Below are 17,466 nucleotides of genomic sequence, written 5' to 3'. Positions count from 1 at the left end.
CAAATGCCCCTGACTCACTCATGCCTTTCCAATGGCCACACCCCTTTGGAGCTGCACGCTTATGAAATTCAGGCATGCATGTTATAGAATAGGGTATAGAGCAAATCCGTACGTAACTCCTAGTTACTGTCAATTATTTTATTATTTATTTTATTTATAGCCCACATTTTCCCAATCAATTCGGGTTAAATGTGGCTAATAGATTATTATATTAACAATACAAATCGGGTTCAATTAAGTGCTTGTTAATTCCAATAATTAATTGTTAGCACCTAATTTACTAATTAGTTTAAATGTAGATGTAGGATCCACGACCTATATCCTGGGTGTGCGAGGGCTCAGGAACGAGCACCCAGGCACTAAGGGGCCCTTTTGCAAAAGCGCATAAGGGCCTAGGTGGGTCCAGCGCACACCAAATCGGCATTACTGTCCGGCTACCACGTGCCCTGGGTGGTAATTCTGAATCTGATGTGCCAAAAAGACACGGCAGAAAATATTTTCTATTTGCTACCACGTGGCGCTTACCCGGCGGTAGACAGCAGTGTATGCATGCTGAATGTCTACCGCCTGGGTACTGCGTGAGACCTTACCGCTAAGTCAATGGGTGGCGGCAAGGTCTCAGGCTGAAAATGGACGCACGCTGGTTTTTATTTTGCCGCGCGTCCATGTTCTGGCCCCTTTAAAAAAAGGCCCTTTTTCCAGGGTACGGTAAAAACTCTCCAGGCACGCGCACAAAAGTCATGCCGCAGCTTAAAGGGCCCCTAAGGATCCTCAAGAACCTAGAGTTCAGGAGAAGGGAGCAAAGGAGTCTGCTGCAGGGGGCAAGCATTCGGATTGTTTGGTCACCTAAAATGTTATAAAGTGCATGCAAACTGCTTTTATGTACACATACTTACAAATTAACACATGTACAAACAACTTGCACACTTAAAAAAGTTCTAGTGTACAAAGAAAGAACAGGGGAAACACATATCATAAAATGCAGAAAAATTGGGAAAATTTTTGAAAATGAGCATGAACCAAATATGTTTCTGGCTGTGTACAGCCCTAGACCCTGTTGATGGCTCTACCAGTTAATCAACTTCTGTTTTTGAATAAAAAAACATTGAATGATTCTTGGATTTTTCCTCATAACTTAATCAGGATTTGAATAAAGTGACTATGCAAATCCACAAAGCTAGGGACCTGGAAGATTGCATCTCTCCATCCAGCAATGGCTTCAGGTGTGAGGAGTGGAAAATGACCTCCTATACCCCCTCTCAGACCCAGTGCCAAGAAGAAGAGATACCCAATACAGATTCGGAACATCATTCAAAAGGGCAGGAAGGAAGGGGCTGTCCTCAGGTCATAAATCAGAGTCAACACTCAGATCTTAGTCAAAGGACTGAGAGGCTAGAACAGTGTTCTTTAATGCAAGGCCCAGGGGCCAATGGTGACCCTTGGAGACCTCTGGAGCGGCCCTCATCATTAATATGGCTTTTTGTTCTGCTACTCTCTGGCTCTTTAACCAGGTTCCTGACAGAAAGAGAGAAGTGGATGGGAGAAATAGCCACATGCTTGAAAGACAAGGTATTTCTCAATAAGAGAATGCATTTGGAAATTCCCACCTCCTTGAGGATACGCCCAATAAAAAGTTTGACTGTGGGGTGAATGTCATTGACATACAGTGTCGTGACCTTGCTTGGGAAGATATTTAGTGACTGTCCTTCAGCTCACTGGATCCAAAGTGACCCCAACTTTAAAAATTTGTGAAGACCACTGGGCTAGAGGAATGGCCCACTTAGCAATCGACAGTCATAACTGACTGATTCGAAGGTCAATTTATGAGGCCATCTCTGTGAAAGTCGATGTACGAAGCCATCCTCAGTGACAATGTCATATACTGCCATGCAGAAGGTCCTCTAAGTTCAGGCCTTTTACATCCGTGCTTGGCTGGCGAGGCACCAGAGGCAGAACTCCAGCCTATTAGGGAGGAAGTCATGGTTATTGTTGACAGTTGGGTACCAGATCTGGAGACAGTTTCCAGAAGGGGTCCTAGGGCCTGGCTCCCAGCCTCAGAACCATTGCTGAAATGACCAGACTAGGAACAATGAGAGAACGGGGTTATTAAAACAGAGGACAAATTCCCAGGGAGTTGTAAAAGAAGGCTTATGGCAACAGAATCCCAGCACTGGTTCTGACTGAATTGGAATTTAATACAAGAAAATAAGAGAAACTACCAGCCCCTCTCCACCACCCCCCCCCCCCCCAAAAAAAAAGCATAATTAATTTTATGACTCTAGTCAGTGCTCCCAGCGTGTGTCGTTCTTATCTGTGAGAATGAAGTCAATCGAAAATTTTGCAGTTTTGGTAAAGCTCTGGAAAGGGACTGGGAATATTTTTTGAAAACATGAATTATGTACCGAAGGACACAGGGTCTCTGATCCTGCCTTTCCTGTTCTTTTTGTCTTGTTCCCCACGTCTGTTATACATTATCATGTTCCACATGTCCTTCTGTACTGCGTGCCTAGAGTCACATTACAACGATCACTGGTATACAAGGAAATATAAGCCCAAAGTTCTTTATACAAATAATCGTAACATAAAATGAAGCATTGCTTCCCTAAATCCTTTGCCTTATGACTAGGTATCAAAAGCTGTAAGTAGCATATGCCTGAAAGCCCCATTCTAAGAAGTTAAACTTGAGACCGGTGTAACGCAAGCACTGGGCTCTTTATCAAAACTGGGAACTGTCACAGGTGGCCAATAAAAGAGGGAATGATAGCAAATCTCCTTCCCCCTCTAGTCTCTCCAGGATGCAGGCATTGCTGTAAATATGTCTCCTGAGGAAGGAGATTGTGCATCAGGAGTGGGTGGGGGAGGGGGAGGTATTTTCCTCTCCAGTTCCTGTAAATAGGAAGTCACGTTGTAAGCCAGCCAGATTTTTCACGCCTATGATCCACTCCTTACTTATTGTAGGAAGGGAGGGATCCTGTTTCCACCAGAAGACCTCAGCCTCTCTCCAGTGCTGAATAAAGTTCATGAACTCTCCTGTGGAGCAGCCAGAAATGAAACACAAGGTGCACAGAGAGCAAAGGAGACCCCCCAGGAGGCCTCAGTGTGCACTGTCTAACAACTGGTTCCTTACTTTGTTACCTTCACCTACTTGCTGTATCTGATTTGATGATTAGCATCTTTGGAAGATGGAACCGAATTAGCAGGACAAGGTTCCTTGACTCGTGCACTGTTTGCCTATAATATCCTGCTTATTGGACCTCTAAAATGTCTCACAGCCTAACATAGAAGCCTAGATGATGTCAACAGAAAAGGACCACCTAGTCCACTCAGTCTGCCCATTTGTGCCTGTCTACTGTGCTGTCACAGGTTATACAGTGGATTCAAGTTACTCAGAAAATCGGTTAATCGGGGTAGCCGCCTATTTGGTCAAAATCCAGGAGAACAAAAACAAAAGCATAGTTTTAAGGTGGAAAAGTTTCACATATTTGGGACATAGCGCTGTTTAACAGGGCCAGTAACGTCCGCATTTGCACTCTCTAGTCTGTTATTCTCCGGGTCACTGCAAATTTTTCTGTCCTCTCCCTCTTCCCCATACAATTACCGTGCCCTACTCCCGAGTCAGACATGGAGCTCGTGCTCTCACCAGTACTCTTCCATGATCTTGACGTTACTTCCCGCATCCATCTCTGCTGTCAGCTGACAAGATGATGTGCATAGAAGGCGGGGTCACCTGACATTCCCTTTTTTCAACCCAAAACAACCCCTTCCATTCCATAGCGTAACTTCCTTGCATGAGGTCTTTAACTTCTACCCCGCACGGTAATGTAATTGAAGTGGGCAAGAACCAGATTCCATTCCCACTGTATCCCTTTGTGATTCTGGGCAAAGTTCATCTTTTGGGGGGGGGGGGGGGGGGCAGCTGCTTAATTGGAACAAAGTATTGTGGTCCCAATGTGTCCTAATTAACCGGAGTCTACTGTACTTGTATTTCAAGGTTCTCTCTACTACTAAGGTATCTCTTCCTCTAATTCTATAAACTTGCGTATATAATTTTACACTTAGTGTGGAAAGTTGCACACGTTATAGAATACGGTCAGTTACATGTGTGACTTAATATAATAATTAGATGCTAATTGGCATTAACAACCAATTACTGGCTATAATTGTAGTTAACTGGTGCTAATTGGCAGTAATTAGCCTTTAATACATAGTAGGACTGACTATACACCACTCTGCACCTGGACTAGCTTGTTCCTTTTATCTTGTTTAAATGTACAAAGAACTTGCCTTGAGTTTAGCCACTCATGTATTTATCCCAACTGACTCTGCACCACCCATCTTGTCCCCATCAATATATCTGCTCTTGGACCCTTGGATACATGGTAAGCTGTATTGTAGAAAAGCATTAGCATCATGTCTGTGCTATTTGAATGTTCTAATGCGTGCTTATTAGATGTTTCATTGGCATTATGATGACATCATATTATATCTCTATAATTTGAATTTCAATGCTGTTAAATGTGTATATTTTTGATACTGTTTCAGTCCTATTATTAGGTTTTAATTTGCTGTTCACAAATTGACCTCATTTACTGTATTTATGGTTATATTTGGTCATCTTTTACTATTGTTATGCTGTTAACAAAATTGTAAGTTTAATGTTTATTTATTTATTTTCAAATGTTTAGACTACTAAAATCAAGGCGGTTCACAAGAAAACAAACAAAACATTAAAACATACAACTGGGGAAAAGGAAAACATTAAAAATACATATCTTAAACTGTACCTGCTGTACACCGCCATGGATGAAATCCAAAATAAATAATTTACAAAATACCGACATAGCACGTAATTACCCTTAGCATGGATTCTGCAAATTGCGCATGTAAAATCTAAAGTGTTCTAAAGAGGTCCACTTCCTCCTCTCTGGGTTGGGGCCGGCAGCCCTGTTAGGCTCACAGGTTTCCAGCAAAGAACCAGACTGCCATACGGACTTAAGACCAAAGTGCTTTATTCTCAATTCAGTTCCACTCTCAAAATTGAAATGCAGTTCACAAACAGGGATCAGGCTGGGTTCCAAACTCCAGCCCACATTCAGTTCCTTAACAGTTCTGGCCCACTTCCTTTGCACTACCTTCCCCTCTCCCTCAGAAGGGCTCAGTCAAAGTTCAGCCTGCTGTTCTATACATCCCAATAATTCAACCCTTTCACAAACAGGCTCTTCAAAGGAAACCACTACTTAATGCCCCTGTCCTCTTCACAGTACCCCGGAGGACCCTGTACCAAACAGGGATGGCAGCTTTCCTCCTACCTCACAGCACCATACCCCTGTGGCCTCTCACACTGCCTTAATGTGCTGGACAGGGCTACATTTACATTCTCACACTCCATGGCAGCTTACTCTTCCCCCCCAGGGAAGCTCCAGTGACAGGCCCTTCCTGTCCTCCACCTACTCCATGGCAGCTTCTCTCTCAATCAGTTTCCTCTCCCTCTGGTGGCTGGGATCCACCCCGGAAATCTCTCCCCCTCTCACAGCTGGAGGGAATTATATACTGGGGATGCAGCTAAGGGACTGAGCTTCACCTCCCCTTCTCCCTCTAGTGGGGAAGGGAGTAACGGGCTCCCCTAGCATTGAGCCACTGCTCCCCCTGCTGGGGTTGGAAATCCATTCCACCCTTTTGGGGCTACCCTCCTCTCTCCTGCTTGCAAGGGCTTCTGGGAACCATAGTTCAGGGATTAGCTGCTTCTCTGTGGGGCCCCGAGTGCTAGCTTTGTCACAGTGTGCAACTACAAGCGGGCATGAACCTGGGAGGGGCATGGGCAGGTCAGGGGTGTGATTGGCATTTACATGCGCACGTTATAGTGGGCCTAACTGCCTACAGAAGTGATTCCCAAACTCATCCTGCAGGAACCCCAATCAGTCACATTTTTAGGATACTCACAACGAACATTCATGAGATCTATTTGCATACACTGCCTCCTTGGAATGCAAATAGATTTCATGCATATTTATTTATTTATGACATTTGTATCCCACATTTTCCCACCTATTTGCAGGCTCAATGTGGCTTACATAGATCTGTAAATGGTGAATACCAGTTCTGGAGCAGAGAAATGCACAGTTAAGGTACAGGATACAAAGTGAATTTGGTTATAGGAAGGAAAGTTTGTCTTATAATAAGAATTGAAAGGTATTAGGTTAACTTTGTTCGTGAAAGATTAACTTGAACAATTAGGAATATTAAAACTACAAATCAAGATACTTTAGCAAAAAGCAAGTAAGGCTTAATGAATACATTTGCATAGGTACAATTGTTAATTGGCATTTAGGATGAATTATTATTGTATGCTTTCTTAAATAAATAGGTTTTCAATAATTTACGGAAATTCACTAAGTTGTGGGTTATTTTTATGGATTTTGGTAATTCATTCCAAATTTGCGTGCATATGTAGGAGAAGCTAGATTCATTGTGGATATCCTCAAAAACCTGATTGGCCGGGGGGACTCCCAGGACAGGTTTGGGAACCCCTGGCCTACACTCAGGTAGGAGCATTTATACCAGCCATCGCCAAGCTTCGCCAAAAGGGGGCCTGCGCTGGTATTGGCGTGTGGTTTTTGACACGCGCCAAGTCCCCCTTTTATTGTAGCGGGTAAAAGGTAGGTCTTTCTTTTTTTTTTTTTAAGAAATGGTCATATGGCCAGTGAAGCACTTGCCACGTGGCCATTTTGGGGGGAGGGAGCCCTTACTGCCACCCACTGAGGTGACGGTAACGGCTCCCGTGCTAACCCAGGCAGCATGCAGCACTGCCCGATTACCACCGGGTACCCACCGACGCTACAAAATTTGTAGCTCCGGATATGAGGGTTCGCTGGGGGTGGGAAGTACCCGGGCACATGTAACTGCACATGTCCAAGTATAGAACTGCCCTACAAATGACTCATTCTCCCTTGTCCTGCGTGTTCACTAACTACCACTATAAATATATCTATCCTTCTTGGCCCTCTCACATAGCTTAATGCTTTATAAACCTCTGGCAGCAAATACATTTGAAACCTTCTCAAAAATGCAGGATATGGCAAAGCTATGCCAAGAGTATTCAGGAAGTATGCATATTCAATTGACTGATGAAGTTTATTGCAAATGAACATATTGCGATGCAATTAATGCACTGATATCTCTTGGAAATCGTTTCCTGTTGTCCATACAGAGCAGATTAAAGGTGCCTTTGAAACTGGGTAGAACCCTGCCCGTTCATCCCCCTGTTTCCATGCATCAACACTATGCCCTGCTTTTGCTAAATGACTTACGTAAATACTCTTCACCCTTCATCCAACCCTGTATGGGTCCCCTCTGTGCTTGAGACTCAATGACTATCCCATCTACCCCCCTTAATTTATTACTGTTTCCATAATCTACCTTATGATCTATAGCCACAGAAATGAAACAGTCAATATCTAACTCAGGAACAAAAGCCACTCTCAACATTTTGAATTCCTAGTATATTATTTCATCCTTCTGTCTTCTGTATACATCTGTATTTCCATGCCTCCCTCCTCCCCCCCCCCCCCCCCCCCCCAAATCCCTGCTTCTCCTATTTATTTCTGTGCCTGGGTCTCCTGTTTTATCATTCATTCTTTTCTACCACTCTTTTTCTCTTCTTGCATTTCTCCGAAGACTTTAATGACACTACCATACTGCTGAAAGTTCTGTCATCTCACCAAATGAGGCAAACAGATGCAAAGTGTTTCATGGTGCTTTACTTACCATCTTGACTCTTCACTGGGATTTCTGCAAATATGTGCTGCGGTTTTGGTTCTGGTGATAGATGTTGATGAGTAGGAGAGGGAATGGAATTTTCCTCCTGCCTGACTGGTGAGACTGGGACCTCTGGAGCCTTAGGTACTTGGACGTCTGCCCCTGCCCGTTTGGGAACGGCTTCAGGAAAAGGAGCACTATACGGTTCTGCTCTTCGCTGCGGCAGCTCTGGAATCTTGGACCCGGGAGTCTCTCCTCTCCGGAGAGGTGAATCCTGCGGTTTCCCTATCGTGATCTCAGTCCTCCTTGGGATCGGTTCTGGGGGTTTATGGCCTGTCACCTCTGCCCTTTTTAGGCCAAACCTGGTAAGCCCTGAACTTGAGTTCTCCACTTGTTTGGATGAGATATCGATAGAGATTTCTGTCCTCCTAGACATTGGCTCAGGAACCTTGTGGCCAGCGAGCTCTATCCTCCTTACAGATGACTTTGGTGACCTCTGACCTGGAGTGTCTGCATGTCTGGACAGTGCCTCTGAGTTTCTTGCCCCCGAATCATGGAATTTCTGTGAGGAGCTCGACACTGTGGTTCTGAGGAGTTGGTTTGGTGTTCGCCTGGGTGGAGCAGAAGAATTTGATGACTGGTCTACTTCCTCAACCTCGAAAGACCTTTTCAATGCTACAAAATGAACAGAAAATCAAATATTAGTTATGGAGCATCCACTTTCTTCCACTAACTATTCAAAGGTATTTTTTCACTAGCATCCGAAAGTTTATAAAGCTGTTTTTCCTTATCATAGGGTTCATCTGATGGAGATTTTACTAATTATTATTGAGTTAAAGGTACTTGCAGCATGTAATAAATATGTCTCAGATTGACCACTGAACACAATCCATACAAAACCAATGGAAAAAGAATTGGCGATCCCATAGTCATTGGAATAGGGTGGGACTCTGGGACCATGGCCTCACTAATAATTTGCCTAACATAGCATTAGCAACAAGAGGGGTTGGAGTGGGATCAAAGATTGATTTCTTTGCTCCATCCAACCAAAAAAGTATTCTGCTGCCCCTGCATAATCCCAGCACAGTTCTCATATATGACCAATGGTGCCATAGTTGGTGTTCTCAGCAGAAAGATTAAGGACTGAGTGGGGTAAGTTATCGATCTGCATTAGCGCTTTAAGGCACCATATTTGCCCTTTAATGCAACTTAAAGGGCATTAACACAGTTTGTTTTGCTCTAATGTGGTGATATTTAAGTCACTGTGGGCTACATAATAATCAGATGCATGCAAATACATGTAAATCAGCTCATTATTACATAAATTCCACAAGTTGTGTTATGGCCCTAAAATTATGGTAAAACCACCAAGAGTGCCCCCCTACCCTGAAGGACTGCCCCCCCCCCCCAAGTTCAGAAGCTCCCCCTTGCCCCTGCATCCCCCATGACTCCCCCTCACCTATACCTTCAAATATCTATGGTGGTTTATAGTTTATTAAAACTTACTATACCGCTGAAACTAAAATCAGAACAAAGCGGTTTACAAATCTAAAATACAGCAGGAAAGAAACTCCATAAATCATAGGAAAGAAACACAAATACAACCAAAGAAATAAAAACAGGATGCAGTACAGAGAAAAAAAAGGGAAAAAAAGGAGGAGACAAAATAAAGAATGGATTTAATGGGTCAGTATCAGACAGTCCTAGAATCAAGAGCTCCCAATGCTTCTTTAAATAGCCAGGATTTTAGGGGCGGGCAGGAGCGATCCCCTGTTGTTCCTGCCCTGCCAGTACCGGGATCCAAAATGGCACTAGTAACCTCTAGCAGAACAAAGGAGTAGTGTGACCAGCAAGGCAACTTCAGGAACAATAGGACGACGAAGTGAAGGAAGAAAGAACCTTTACTGATAATGCCCGACACGGCACCGTGTTTCGGCCAAGTGCCTGCCTCAGGGGCCTAAATAAAAAATGGAAACAAACATTGTGGGACAGCAGATAAAGTACAGTGCTGGTAGTGGCACTTATATTTAGCAATTTTATACGTTCACCCCCCCCCCCCTTCTTTTTACAAAGCCACGCTAGCAGCTGCCACACAGAATATTTATTTATTTATTCATTCATGCCTTGATATACTGCTTTAACTGACAGACAGATCAAAGCGGTTTACAAATAAAATCAAAAGCAAAGAAAAGAACTGCAATAATCAGACAGGAAAGTAAAACATACAAACAATAAAACTACACTATTAACAAATAGTGTCCAACAAAACTGGTAGTCATACACATTCCTTCACAGATACCGGCACCCAATAGAGGTGCCTCATTCACCGGAATATGCCCTGCTGGAACAAACATGCCTTCAAAAGTACCTTAAATTTCTTGAGATTGGTTTCACTGCGTGTGAATAATGGCATGGCGTTCCACAGACATGGGGCCGCAAAGGACAAAGCACTATGGCGCGTACTTTCCATAATTTGTGTTAAATGGGGTCCAGGTAAAACCATGCGTTGGTCATTAATGGAACGCAAGACACGTATCGAGGAGTATGGAATGGTCAGCGATGTGAGAGGTATAAAGGCGTGCCCTGGCAAAAGGTTTGAAGGCCAAAATGAATCCGATAAAAGACCGGTAGCCAATAGTAGCGAGTTAGAAATACCTAAGTAAATAATATGGCAAAAAAGTCAGCAACTACTTTTAGGCGTGACACCAACGAAACCCTTGTGGAAATCCCCGTTGCCTAAATTAGACATGGATCCCCTTTATTCTACAACAGTGCATAGAAATTATGGGAACACCCCTGATCTGTCCATGACCCTCCCAAGGCTGTGCTCCCTTTGTGGAACTGCACATAAATTTTACACATATAAATTTTAATTAATGCCAATTATCACCGATAATTGACTGTTAGGGCCCAATTATCGGCACTGTCTCATTATTCAATTAAATTGCATGCATAAATTAGGCACATGCCCAAATTTTCACATGCTATTTTTAGCACCATTTGTAGAATTGAGTTTGAAGGTATATGCAAATAGTGTGCACTTTCACTGCAGGGTTGTAGCAAGACCTCACGGTGGGAGGGGGCCAGAGCCCAAGGTGGGGGACACATTTTTGTCTGCCGCCCTGCTGCTCCCCACCCACTGCTGCAGCAAAGTACCTTGGCTGGCGGGGGTTCCCAACCCCCGCCAACTGAAGCCTTTTCCAGTGCCGGTCTCCAGCGCCGCCGCAATACCTGCCCTGCTCTCTCTTCCTCCTCACGTCCTGCACGCTCCTTTAAGTGAAACTGAGCATGCTCAATTTCACTAAAAGGAGCATGCAGGACATGAGGGGGAAGAGAGAGCAGGGCAGGCGATGCGGCGGCATCAGAGACTGGCACTGGATCCCTGCCAGCAAACCAGAGACTCGGAGGAAATTCAGGGGGGGCCCAGGCCTCCATGGCCCCACGTAGCTACGCCACTGTCTCACTGTGAATGACATTTGTTTCAAATGATAGTTCATCCCTATTAAAACGCAGAAACCCATTTTACATGGGACTATCTCCTTGGGGAGAATGCCCCAAATGTGGGGCAGAGGGTGCAAGTTTGGGCCACATGTATTGGACATGTGTAAAAATACAAAAATATTGGAAAGACATTATAAAATATGTTAATTTACTCTGGAACCAGAAATGGAAATACAACCCAGCGTTGCTGTTTGGGAGCTTCAGTTTAGGATTCAACAAACCAAGAGGATTTGTAACATTTGTAAAACACACCATAATAATCAGCAAACAAGTGATATTGACGGAGAGGCTGACTCCAAGAACCCCAACGACACAACAGTGGCGCACAAAAATGATATGGTTACTACGGATGGAGCGAGTGGGTATTACAGACATTGACTCAGTGAAGGGGAAGCAATTCCAAAACCAGTGGACCCCCTTTTGGAATACATTAACCCCAGCAGCACGTAGTCATTTATTAAATCTATAGCAATTAAGTGAATAAAGATGGAAGGACACTGGACATGGGAAGGGAAGGGAAGGGAAGGAGTAAGGAGTAGATTAAAGGGAAGGTTGGGAGGAGGGCGGGAAGAGGGCGGTAGCAATCACTGTTTAAATGAGCCTAGGAGAAAGAGGTAGGGGTTGGGGAAGTTGTTTGGGGAGAAAATTTTGAAAATGATTGTTGGTACGCATAGATACACTTTATACAATATAATTTGTACAATACTATATAATGTATACCACCAATAAAAATGAGTTAAACATAAAACGCAGAAACCATCAATAATAATAATGCACCTTGCATTCAAAAGGATCATGCAAGGAGCAGCCCGATGGTTAAAGCAGCAGGCTGAAAACCAGGGAAGCACAGTTCAAATCCCCCTGCTGCTCCCTGTATCTTGGGTGAGTCACTTAACCCTCCATTGCCTCAGATACAAACTTAGGGCCCTGCGATAGCGTTTTTTTGCGTGCGCTAAATGCTAGAGACGTCCATATATTCCTATGAGTGTCTCTAGCGTTAGGATGTGCTCATTTTTAGCACGTGCTAAAAACACTAGCGTGCCTATAGCACAACTTAGGGGCCCTTTTACTAAGCTGTGTAAGCATCTAAGCACGCCCAACATATGCCAAAATGGAATTTACCACCCAGCTACCACAAGGCTCTTGCAGTAATTTCATTTTTGGTGTGCGCCCGATACGCGTGTCCAAAACTAATATTTCGGACACGCATATCGGATGCGCACCAAGTGGCATTTGACGCGCATAGGTCAATGAGGCTTTAACGCTAAGTCAATGGCTGGCGGTAAGGACTCAGACCCCCAAAATGGATGCGCGGCAATTTTCATTTTGACGCACTTCCATTTTTGGCAAAAAGTTTTAAAAAGCATTTTTTGCAGGTGAGTTGAAAAATAAACAAACACCTACACTACCACAGGCCATTTTTCAGCGCACCTTAGTAAAAAGGACCCCTTAGTCTGTGAGCCTTTCAGGGAGAGAAAAACATCTACTAGTACATAAATACATAAGTAATGCCTCACTGGGAAAAGACCAAGGGTCCATCGAGCCCAGCATCCTGTCCACGACAGCGGCCAATCCAGGCCAAGGGCACCTGGCAAGCTTCCCAAACGTACAAACATTCTATACATGTTATTCCTGGAATTGTGGATTTTTCCCAAGTCCATTTAGTAGTGGTTTATGGACTTGTCCTTTAGGAAACCATCTAACCCCTTTTTAAACTCTGCCAAGCTAACAACCTTCACCACGTTCTCCGGCAACAAATTCCAGAGTTTAATTATGCGTTGGGTGAAGAAAAATTTTCTCCGGTTTGTTTTAAATTTACTACACTGTAGTTTCATCGCATGCCCCCTAGTCCTAGTATTTTTGGAAAGCGTGAACAGACGCTTCACATCCACCTGTTCCATTCCACTCATTATTTTATATACCTCTATCATGTCTCCCCTCAGCCGTCTCTTCTCCAAACTGAAAAGCCCAAGCCTCCTTAATCTTTCTTCATAGGGAAGTCGTCCCATCCCCGCTATCATTTTAGTCGCCCTTCGCTGCACCTTTTCCAATTCTACTATATCTTTCTTGAGATGCGGCAACCAGAATTGTACACAATACTCAAGGTGCGGTCGCACCATGGAGTGATACAAAGGCATTATAACATCCTCACACCTGTTTTCCATACCTTTCCTAATAATACTGACCCTGAATGTACACAGCTTTGATGGTTTTGTAGGCCGTATGGTTTCTGCCATTGGTATTAATTTAGGTATGATTTTTTTGTCTACTAATTTAGGCCTGATTTCTGCCTACTATGTTTTTCTGCTTCTTTATGTAATGGAATTCCACCTGACTACAGTGATTCTTTTCCTTGATTATAATCCACAGTGAATCCAAATGGAGATATTCTGGAACATAAGTCACCCATAGCATAGCATTATAGCATAGCATATATAAGAAATTAAATTAAAAAAAATAAACAACCCAATGCAGCAGCACGTTTCTAGAATACTATCGAGCACTGAGTGGAAAATAACCAGTGATATTACATTAACTTTCAAGATACTGATCTGAGCAATTATTTAAACCAATTGTAATTTTTTCCTTGCTTTGGATGTGAACTCATGCAACCTTGAAACTGAAGGTTTACTAACCCCCATGGGGCAAAGTCTTCTATGTGACCTCAGCCCCAGAAGGACCTTGACAGGCAACAGCCTGGAGAGCCTGTCTTCATAATAGCCCCAAATACTGGGATGATTAAGGCCAAAGCAATGCACTTAATCCCACATGTACTTTTACAGTAACAGAGATATGACATCATGCCTTGAATGGAAAGCCAAAAGCGGTTTTGAGGGGAGGATGGTTTTCCTTGCATGGAGTCACATCAAGAATGAGCTTAACGAAAGCCAACACTGCTCTGAGCTTCTCTGGATCAGCAGCGCTGATAAGAATAGATTAGCTCTCAGCCATCTGACAGTATATGCATGGTCTTCGTCTGCCTGCAAAAATACGAGTTTCAATGGAGACTGGACCTGAATTCATGCTGGCCAGCACTCAACACTTGAATTCTGTGAAGGGTTGGTCGAGCCTCCTTTCCAGAGCTTGAAGCCCCTAAACTCAAAACCACAACCCAGCAGGCTTTCTGGCAGCTTTCCTCTAAGGTTCACAGTTTTCATGAAACTGTGGAAAATGCTGTGTGATTGTACTTTAAGTCAGGAGTAATAACAGATTTTTTGGGGGCGGGGGGAGGTTCTGGCTTGGCTTACAGTTGGCTCTTCAATGATTAGCAGCAGAGCACTGAGTAAGAGACTGGACTTCAGTCAGGCTTTGCTTTCCTTGGATTATGAGGGAGTGAAGGGAAAGGCAGATGTATAAGGAGGAGGAGCCTCTAAAATCATTGATCATGACGTTTCTGTCACCCCAACCCGAACAGGAATGGGTCCAAATCCTCTCGCACATAACTCAATTTTCACCTCCCCAACTGCAAAGGCCTCAAATACAAAATCTACTACGCTTCCAACTTCTCCGTAATAGGCAGTCAACTCTGGAACGCCATACCAAAATACATCTGAGCAACCAATGAACTCCTACCCTTCCGAAAGCTGCTGAAAACATACCTCTTCAAACAAACTTATCCAAGCGACCCAACTTAATTTACTAACACCACTAACATTAACCATACCTCTATCCTGCCCCCATTTCTTCATTCTCTACACAACTTGTTATCTCTATCATACTTTGTATCCATACACTGTGTTACATATTTTGTATCCATACTTTGTGCTATATACTATGTAACCATACATTGTGTTATCTCTGTAATACCTTGTATCCATGCTTTGTAAGCCGCACTGAACCTGCTATTGAGCGGGAAAGAGCGGGGTATAAATGCTACAAATAAATAAATAAATACATTTTGTTGGGAGACACTTCACTCTGGGCTGCACCCACTTATCTCTAATGTTTATTACGTTTCCCTCTTAATAGCTGGAAGAACAACTTTGCCAAGATCCTGGAAGAAGCATATTTTCCCATCCACAAGAATGGTTTCAAAACTTGAGGCACATATTGAGAAACTTGAGAGGGTGACTGGATAAATTTTGGACCGTGCGCTCTCCTTTTTTTTCTTATTTTTATTTACTTATTTATAGTTCTTTGATATAACGCATAAGGTCCTTTATGCGGTTAACAAATGAAAAAGTAGATCACTGTTAGAAGGATGGAGGAGAAAAGAAGAGAGAGAGAGAGTGATGTGAGAGATACCAAGATAAGAGATGGAGCTGAAAGAGATGGGACTTGTGAAGTAATTTAAATTGCTGATGTTACATCCTGCCCAAATCTACTGAGGGATATGTTGTCCCTTCCTTCACTAAGGGACTCTTTTACTAAACTGTGGTTAAAAGTGGTCTTAGCGTGCTCTTATATGGTGGGTCTTTCCTATGCATTGCCATTTTTACCAGAGGGGGTAAATGGCCAGATTCTATATATAGTAACATACTAGTAACATAGTAGATGACGGCAGAAAAAGACCTGCACAGTCCATCCAGTCTGCCCAACAAGATAAACTCATATGTGCTAGTTTTTGGGTATACCTTACCTTGATTTGTACCTGTCTTTTTCAGGGCACAGACCATATAAGTCTGTCCAGTACTATCCTCGCCTCCCAACCACCAGCCCCACCTTCCACCACCGGCTCTGGCACAGACCGTACAAGTCTGCCCAGCACTAGACCCGCCTCCCAACCACCGGCTCTGCCATCCATTCTAGGCTAAGCTCCTGAGGATCCCTTCCTTCTGAACAGGATTCCTTTATGTTTATCCCACGCATGTTTGAATTCCGTTACCGTTTTCATCTCCACCACCTCCCGCGGGAGGGCATTCCAAGCATCCACCACCCTCTCCGTGAAAAAATACTTCCTGACATTTTTCTTGAGTCTTCCCCCCTTCAATCTCATTTTCATGCCCTCTCGTTCTACTGCCTTCCCATCTCCGGAAAAGGTTCGTTTGCGGATTAATACCTTTCAAATATTTGAACGTCTGTATCATATCATATATGGCGCTTAAAAAATCTGCACCGACATTTTCCGCCTAAGCATATTCTATAAACAGCGCCTAGATTTAGGCGCAGTATATAGAATATGCTTAGTTGATATCCTAGCGCCAGAAACTACACACATTCATTTACACCAATGACAAAGTGACAGAAATCCTGGCACGTACATTTAGGCAAAGAGGGCCATATTCTATAACAACGCATGTAAATTTTGGAACACCCACAAAACACCCAGTTCCCTGCCTATAACCACACTCCTTTTTGCCTGTTCGCATTAAAATTTAGATACAGTGCATTACAAAATATGCTTAGGGAGTTGTGCAAGTAAATTCTAATTATTGTCAATTAGTGCTCATTATTGCTTGTTAAGTGCTGTTAACAATGCTGACTGGCTTAAACCAATTAAGCTGCACACGTAGTTATGGAATGTTCCTGGATTTTGGCGAAGAACACTATGCTCGCTATACAGAATCCAAGAGAAAATGGCAGAATTTTAAATTTTCCAATTAGTTTGGCCATTAGCGCATGATCCCCTACTGCCACCTATTTTGTAGGCAGTAAGGACTCACGCCAGGGGCATAGCTACATGGGGCCATGGGCCCCCACAGATTACACCCTGGCCCCCTCTACATTTGACCCCCCCCCCCCACCGCTGCTGCATCATCAGGTACCTTCTTTGCTGGTGGGGGTCCCCAGTCCCTGCCAGCCGAAGAGTCTTCTTCAGCTCCGGTCAACTCCAGGCGCCTTTGTCGTGTGATCATCTGTTTGTGACGCCTTATGTCCTGCACCATGCATGTAGCCCCGTGCAGGACGTAAGGTGTCAGAAACAGATGATCACACAACGAAGGCGCTGGAGTCGACTGGCGCTGAAGAAGACTCTTCGGCTGGCAGGGACTGGGGACCCCCACCAGCAAACAAGGTACCTGATGCAGCAGCGGGGCAGGGGGCGGGCGGGCAGTGGCGGCTAAACAGTGCCCCCCACCTTGGGCTCTGGCCCCCCTCCCGCCAACTCACGGCCTAATCGGTTAGCACACAGCAATGCTGTAATGCTAATTAATTTGCATAGACATTCCCATTCTCCACCCCGACACACCCCTTTCATGAAAAAACTGAAAAATATTTTAGCACATGGTTTGCAAAAATGACCATGGGACGCCTCAGCGTGACCCAAGAAAG

At 43.9% G+C, this 17,466-nt stretch overlaps 1 protein-coding gene across 2 annotated transcripts in view; it reads right to left on the bottom strand.

Annotated features, from left to right (window-relative positions):
- SEPTIN9 (septin 9) overlaps positions 1-17,466 on the bottom strand; it is a 460,073-nt gene that overhangs the window by 202,608 nt on the left and 239,999 nt on the right. For both annotated transcript variants that reach the window (XM_030208139.1, XM_030208140.1), the window contains one exon: positions 7,765-8,430. In XM_030208139.1, coding sequence (XP_030063999.1) covers positions 7,765-8,430 — 666 coding nt within the window. The remainder of the gene's footprint in view (positions 1-7,764; positions 8,431-17,466) is intronic.

Source organism: Microcaecilia unicolor, chromosome 6 (genome assembly GCF_901765095.1).
Source record: "Microcaecilia unicolor chromosome 6, aMicUni1.1, whole genome shotgun sequence".
Classification (NCBI taxonomy): domain Eukaryota; kingdom Metazoa; phylum Chordata; class Amphibia; order Gymnophiona; family Siphonopidae; genus Microcaecilia; species Microcaecilia unicolor.
The sequence above is the reverse complement of the archived record's forward strand: the minus strand, read 5'-3'. Positions and strand labels throughout refer to the sequence as shown.